General features: G+C 52.0%; 1 protein-coding gene across 4 annotated transcripts in view; it reads left to right on the forward strand.

The window, feature by feature from the left end:
* The window catches only part of spg (dedicator of cytokinesis spg), a 67,465-nt gene extending 59,886 nt beyond the window's left edge, over positions 1-7,579 (forward strand). For 2 of the 4 annotated variants that reach the window (XM_031971304.2, XM_031971307.2), the window contains 11 exons: positions 64-268; positions 356-538; positions 926-2,657; positions 2,803-2,820; positions 2,912-3,074; positions 3,338-3,775; positions 4,280-4,421; positions 4,495-5,170; positions 5,311-5,672; positions 6,088-6,428; positions 6,508-7,579. In XM_031971304.2, the coding sequence (XP_031827164.1) occupies positions 64-268; positions 356-538; positions 926-2,657; positions 2,803-2,820; positions 2,912-3,074; positions 3,338-3,775; positions 4,280-4,421; positions 4,495-5,170; positions 5,311-5,672; positions 6,088-6,428; positions 6,508-6,675 (4,428 nt within the window). In that variant the 3' untranslated portion in view covers positions 6,676-7,579. The remainder of the gene's footprint in view (positions 1-63; positions 269-355; positions 539-925; positions 2,658-2,802; positions 2,821-2,911; positions 3,075-3,337; positions 3,776-4,279; positions 4,422-4,494; positions 5,171-5,310; positions 5,673-6,087; positions 6,429-6,507) is intronic. The other 2 variants (XM_031971305.2, XM_031971306.2) reach the window with 2 other exon arrangements.
* Positions 7,580-7,683: the final 104 nt, after the last annotated feature.

Consider the following 7,683-nt stretch of genomic DNA (forward strand, 5'->3'; position numbering starts at 1 on the left):
AACGATTAAACCTGACGCGAATACGAGGACTGTTCTCACCGCTTGCTCGACGGAAACGTTTAGGTGACCATCTTGGTGCTGGACGTGCACGGGCAACCCTTGGAGGACTGTTTGTTCGGGGCCGCCGGAATGGAGGGTAGTTCGGAATACCAAAGCTTAGTCATATACCATCACAATAGTCCGGCGTGGGCGGAGACCGTTCGACTGGCCATACCGATTGACAAATTCTACGGGAGTCACGTCCGCTTCGAGTTCCGGCATTGTTCGAGTAAGTTTTTCCAAAGATTTTCGATAGATCAAGTATAAGAGATCGACGTTGTCGAACCGTCTAATGGAATTTCCTGGCGCGTTTCAGCACGCGAGAAGAACGACAAGAAGTTATTCTCGTTCGCCTTCGTCCGCCTGATGGAACCCGGAGGCGCCACTCTTCAGGACGGGCCTCACGACCTGTACATTTACAAGTGCGAAGACCGGACGAAGTTGGACTCGTTGAGCTACCTTTCGCTGCCCAGCTGCGCTCGAGAACCGAATGCAACAGGTTTCGATTCGTCCTCTATTCAGACTCGTTTTGTCTATTGTCCGTCGTCGGGAATGCGTACTCGCGGAAAGTCAATGATCGCTCTTTGAATCTTCGAGATGGACGAGGAAGGATCGGTTTAACCCTTTCCGGTCCGAAGTGCTCTTGGTTTCTCACTTCGAGGTTCACGTTAGTTCATTCGATTACTGCTCAATATGACGCTCTATTTATTCAAGAATATTTGGAAGTCACTGAAATGTTACCTTTAAACGGTACAATTGCGATACTGCAAATAAATATAGAAAAAATTGTTAAAGGTAGAGATTGCAATAAAATAGAAAGTCGAGTCTGACTCGACATAGGCCTGCTAAGGGTTAATCGCTTCAACGAGCTTCGCGTGTTCTCCAGGTACGCCAGCGTTCTCCAGGTCGCCGAAGGAAAGCGTCCTCGTCCACACGTTGCTGTGCAGCACGAAGCTCACGCAGAACGTCGATCTGCTGAGCCTGCTCCAGTGGAAGGCGCACCCGGAGCGGATATCGGACGCGCTGGGTCGCGTGCTGCGGCTGAACGGCGAGGAACTCGTGAAATTCCTGCAGGACATCTTGGACGCGTTGTTCTCCATGTTCCACACGGAGTACGGGAACTCGACGACCCACTCCGGCCTGGTGTTCCAAGTGTTGGTCTCTGTGTTCAGCCTGCTGGAGGACTCCAAGTTCGAGCACTTCAAGCCGGTAATGGACGCGTACATTTCCGGTCACTTCGCGGCGGCGCTGGTGTACAAAGGTCTCCTGAGCAGCGTGCAGCACTGCGCGGACTGGGCAGCGAGGAGCACCGCCGACAAACAGGAGCCGATCAACAAGTGCTTCCGTTCGCTGGAGTACATCTTCAAGTTCATCATACAGAGCAGACTGTTGTTCGCCAGGGCGACGGCGGGCGAGCTCGAGGACAGCTTCAAGCGGGACATTTCTCTGGTGTTCGCCTCGTTCAAAATGATGCTGGGCCTGCCCTACAATCTGGTGCTCAACTCCCAGATAGCTCTCCATTACTCGATCTCCGCGGTGTTCGAACAGTTGACCGCCGTACTGCCGGTACTGGAAGTAGCCAAGCTGGCGTGCACCTTGCTGGACGCCGGGTTCTCCAATCCGCCGTTGCAGCTGACCCAGGCTAAGCTGATGGCCATCAAGAATCTCACCACCTCGGCGTTGTTCCGCGAGGACGACGAGAGCAGGAACCTCTTGCTAGTCACCATGTGTAGACATCTGAAGATCCATCTGATAAGGCGCGAGGAGCTGCGAACCTGCACCGAAATCCTCGGCGAGATCCTCAGCTTCCTCCACAAGAGAGGCCGAGACACCAACAAGGTGAACAACTGCATCCACCACGACGTGGAGACTCTGTGCTTGTCCATTCTGGACGAGCTGATCAAGACCATCCTCATCGTGATCAACGCTAACGGCACCGTTCTGGGCTGCCTGGTCGCGTGCCTGATAGGCCTGCTCCAGTTGCTGGACGAATATCATTACGCCCGACTCTGGGAGGAGCTGACTCACACCGGAGAACGGAGGCCGCTCAAGGACTTTCTGGTGGCTGTGTTCATGGTTCTCCGTGACCTGGTGCGACTCGAGGTGTTCCCGCCCGACTGGTTGGTGATCAGGATGCAAGCGAACAACGTGATCCTCAAGTCTCTGCAGGAACTGGCGCAACCGCTGGCTTTCCGGTTTCTGCACGGCAGCTTCGACTCGCAGCTCTGGTCCACGTATTTCAATCTCGCTGTAGCGTACCTGACCCAGCCGTCCCTTCAGCTGGAACAGTTCTCCGAGGTGAAGAGGGAGAAGATCGTCGAGAAGTACGGGGACATGAGGGTGCTGATGGGATTCCAAATACTCTCCATGTGGTCTCATCTCGGCGACCGGAAGCTGGAGTTCATTCCTGGCATGGTGGGCCCTTTCCTAGAGGTCACCTTAGTACCTGAGAGCGAGCTGAGGAAGGCCACGTTGCACATTTTCTTCGACATGATGGAGTGCGAGCAGAGAGCGCGCGGCAGCTTCAGGTCCGTCGAGTCGGAGCTCATCGACAAGTTGGACATCTTGATCAGCGAGAACAAGGGGGATGACGAGTACAGGCAGCTCTTTAACACCATGTAAGTTCCGATTAGAGAATTCTTTGGGTTTCGTGCACGATTCGTTGCATAATGTTAAATGTACCTCGCATAAACCTCGAGGTTTTATAAGTCCCTTAACCTCGAAGATAACTTTAAACTCTTGTCCAATTTCACGCTGCTTTAGGGAGCATCTTAGCGCCGTGTAAGTGAACCACCTAAGAATTCGATCTGAATCGAACCTCTCGCCTTGATTGTGGAAGATTACCTATTGGCACGATCATTTTTGTAAACAGATTACTGGACAGAGTGCAGTCCGAGGACCCAGCGTGGAAGGAGAGCGGTACAGCCTTCATCACGTCGATCACGAGACTGTTGGAGAGACTCTTAGACTACAGGAGCGTCATCCAGGGTGACGAGAACAGAGACAAACGGATGTCGTGTACCGTTAATTTATTGGTGAGCTTGAAAGTCGCTGTCACGTTGTTTAATATAATCAACAGGAATATTAATTATGAACCACAGTCTACACACGCGTGATACAATTTGAACGCGATAATCACGTTAGATGAATAGTTAAACTATTATATATATACACACACATCCGTCGGTTAGACGCATCGGCTAGTCGTCTCTCAGTGTTATTCTCGCTTCAGATCCAACGTGGATCGTATTCTTATAACACAACTACAATCATGGGTATCTCCCTGTTTCTCCTGCAGAACTTCTACAAAAACGAGTTCAACCGGAAGGAGATGTACCTGCGGTACATCTACAAGCTCCACGACCTGCACCTGGCGGCTGAGAATTACACGGAAGCGGGATTCACGATGAAGCTGTACGCCGATCAGCTCGGCTGGAGCTCGACGATACTGCCCTCGGACCACACGCATCCTCAGCAGCCCGAGTGGCAGAGAAAAGAGGTCCTCTACCACGAGATCATCCATTATCTGGACCGGGGCAAGTGCTGGGAGAAAGGCATTCCCCTGTGCAAGGAACTGGCGGTGCTCTACGAGACTAGACTGTACGACTACGCGAAACTCAGTCACGTGCTGAAGACGCAGGCCAAGTTCCTGGACAATATATTGACGCAACTTCGGCCGGAGCCCGAGTACTTTCGCGTCGGGTTCTACGGCCTCAGTTTTCCTCTCTTCGTTAGGGTGAGAATACACACGTTCACTTTTCCTTTCGTCGTTAGTCTCTGTTCGCTGTTCGAATCGTTCGAAAATATAAACAATCAAAATTTCACTTGGAGAATTCCAATTGCGTTTCGCGTTTGTCGCGTGGAACTGAGACGAAAAGTAAATGTTCTAATGTTAGGTTTGACAATTGAATAATTCTGTATCGAAGACGCTTCTCGAGAAAGCAAGAATAGCAGTTAAGAGACGATTCGATTGCCTTCGCTTTCAAGACACCTCGGGCCTCGCGAGACGTTATTAAATGAAACGCGTCGCTCTGAATGGGCCAACCTGCGTATTAGCCCTCGCCACCCCGGGAGGCGTCTGAATACCGTGTTCCTCCTAAGGGTGGCGAACCGGTGAAAGGCTCGTTATAAAGTCAGCGCCTCGCTCGCGGAGAGGCGCACTCGTTAGGACAACCCTTGCCACGTCATTAACGTGGCACGTCGGTGCTCCGCGTAATTACCTTTGCCTCCCGTGTTGCAGAATAAGCTTTTCATCTATCGCGGTCTAGAGTACGAGCGCATAGGGGCATTCACGCAGCGGCTGCAGACCGAGTTTCCGAGCGCACAAATTTTAATGAAGAACTCTCCGCCGGACGAGAGTATCTTAACGTCCGAGGGACAATGTAAGTTCGTCGATTCCTCCACCTGAATATTCCGCCTCTCGTTCTCCGCCTCAATCGGACGTGCACCTTTCAGACATACAAATCTGCAACGTGAAGCCCATCCCCGAGGAGAGCAGCCTGGCCTGTCGCGGAGCGGAGGTTCCCGAGCGGATCGTCGCGTTCTACCTCGTCAACGACGTGCGCAAGTTCCTGTTCGACCGGCCGCTGCACAGGGGCCCCGTCGACCGCGAGAACGAGTTCAAGTCGCTGTGGATCGAGAGGACCACGCTGACCACCGAGGCCAAGCTGCCGGGCATCCTCAGGTGGTTCGAGGTCATCGAGAAGAGGTCCGAGCTGCTCGCGCCTGTACAGTACGCCTGCGAGACCATGCAGAGCGTGGAGAGAGAACTCAGGAGACTTGTCGCGCAATACACGGCCGAGCCCCATCGGAACATCAACCCGTTCAGCATGAGACTGCAGGGTATCATCGACGCGAACGTGATGGGCGGCATCACCAAGTACCAAGAAGCTTTCCTCACGCCGGAGTTCGCCAGACAGAACCCAGACATGGTGCCCCACGTGAATAGGCTGAAGTCGTTGATCCTGGACCAGATGAGCGTGCTCGAGGCTGGACTGAATCTGCACGGACAAATCGCCCCCGCCGGGGTGCTGCCGCTTCACAACAGACTTCACGAGAGGTTTACGCAGCTGAAGCAGGGCCTGGGAACGCTGGCCAGGCAACGGACTATTCATCAGGACAGCATCGTCAAGTAATTAGATCTGTTCCCTGTGAATAAATACTCTAGTCACGCTGAAGCTAATCTTCCTACGTCGAAAGATCTCTTTCGGTTGCTTCGATGTTTCTCGATACTCGAGCACAGAGCTTGAAGCTTGTTCCCTGCTTTTACAGTTCGCCCTTGCCACCGTTACCGGTCAACGAGAAGCAACGACCGGCCACGCTGGAGACTGCCGGGTCTAGATCCTCTCACGCGGAAAGCGACGGTCTACCGGAAGACGAGGGTTTCTACACGAAAGTGGACGGCGGCCCGCCACCGATTCCTCAACGCGAAGTGCGACCGCGTTCCGTTGGCTATGGCACCACTCCGCCCAGGCCCACGCATCAAAGAACTCTGAGCAAACCCTTGAGCCCCAAGCTGCCGCTGAGACACTCTCTGCCGACGCCGACGGATGGCGTCGATCAGACCGGCTTGAGGACTTCTTGGAGCGAGCCTGGCCCCGAACCTGCGCCACCCCTTCCCCCAAGAGGTTGCAGTAAGTTTTTATACAGCACAGGGTAACAACAGATTAACGATATTTCATTTTTATCATACGTTTGCGAGTCAGTCCTCGCGCAATTTTTGTTTGTCGAATAGATTAATCATTTGATCAATATGGTATTGTATTGTTGATCATACGATTACATTATGTTGGGTTAATTGAGCGCCCGCTGACTGGCAACCCGACGTACACATAGTTTCCACGAACGCCTAGAAGTGGAGAGCAATTAGTGTTTCCAAGATGCACGGGTTGCCTGCTACGGGCGTTCGAGTGTTGAATTTTTCAAAGGAAGAGCAATGAGTGGAGAGACGTGTATTTGTTCCTATTGCGTCCATTATCTTGTGCTGGCGTGTTTTCAAGCCTCCCATATACGTAAACTTGAAACAGAATGTTTTTACTCCCCTTTCAGCACCGGACAAACGAGATTCGAACAGCAATACCGTTGTGCCACCGGCGCCGCCTAAACGTTTAGCATACAAACGCAACACAGAGTGGAGCACCGATGACGACTCGGAAGCGCAGAACGAACCGAATGACCTACGCGACAGCGGCATATCCACGGCCAGCCTGCTGGACTTCCAGTCACACTTGACCAACCTGAACAACCTTGGTTATGAGGACTTCGAGCCGCGGACAAGGTGCAACGATATCATGAACATATCACCACCGTCGGTGATCAACGCTCTGAACGCTTCAGGCAATTTCTCGAGTGGAACGTTTCAGGGATCGCACTCTCTTCCTGGTCAAGAGGTAATCGCGAGTAGCCGATCCGTCGATAGCATAGAACAACAGTTTGTTGTTGGTCGTTTGTACGACACTGAATTTTCAGGTGAGCCCGCCGCCGATTCCACCTAAGGCACATCAGGACACTCCGTCAGCGCCGTCTACCCTGGAACGAGTGTCCAACCGGGTCCAGGTGCACGCCCATTCCGAAAACTACTCGGTGCCGAAGATGCAAACGTTGTCCGTGGCGTCCGACACAGAGAGCACTGTGTAGCAACGATGAATCTCCTAGTCCTTTAGCGCGGTTTAATTTTGTGATGTGCGCGTGCCACGAGTCGAGCAGACCCGACTGTAGAATCGTAGATAGTTGACCGGAACGGCTCCGAGGATTCTCACGCGACTGCTGCCAATCTCATTGGATTCGCGGAGCGAGGTCTCTGACATTTGCACATCATTCATATACGTTATTATACACGTAAGAGAATCCTGTAATAATCCAAATGAAAAAGAAAAGAAAAACGTCTCTTGAAACTGTGTAATTCGGCATGGATCGCACACTCATCTGTGTATAATGTACCTTGGTAGAAAATCGATATTGAGTATTAAGACGCTGGAGGCGAGCCTGCAGCCACGTTTCCAGGTTCACGTCACGTCGTACGGGATAGGCGTGAGTAATCTGTATTCGGAGTCGATCGACTAACCGCTTAAGGTAATGCGAAAGAGACTACGGCATTTCTCGCGATAATTATTCGTGCGGGAATGCTCCGCCGGTTTTCTTCACTGTCGCGTATACTCGAAGAAAGTCAAATACTTTTTGCAACGGACGCTTGTGTTTGTTCGGTTGAACGTTCTGTTGCCACGGGTGCTGACGTGCTCGGCGAAACTATACGCAGAAGCTTCTTTTATCTCACAACCGACTTTCGAGCGAAGAATATATTCGATTCAGAGTTCGTCCGACCTGGCGACTTGTTCAAACGGAAACGTGGCTTAAAATTCACGGATGGTTCTAGTCGAACGCGATTGAACGGGGAGCATCTGACAGTAGTCTCGGCGTCGACGCGAATAGTACACTGACTTTACGTTAAAGACGACGATCTTCCGAACATTTACCTAACTATATATATTTTGTAATTTATTTATATTTTCGATGAGAATAAAGGTAATTTTTATCAACGAGACTCTGCTGCAGACTCGTGCGAACACTTTGCATCGTCTCTGTGTCCCCTCGGTCGCATCCGTGCGAGAAGCTGATCGGATCCCGGGATTCCCCGACTTTCCTCCG

The sequence above is a fragment of the Nomia melanderi genome, chromosome 5 (assembly GCF_051020985.1).
Source record: "Nomia melanderi isolate GNS246 chromosome 5, iyNomMela1, whole genome shotgun sequence".
Classification (NCBI taxonomy): domain Eukaryota; kingdom Metazoa; phylum Arthropoda; class Insecta; order Hymenoptera; family Halictidae; genus Nomia; species Nomia melanderi.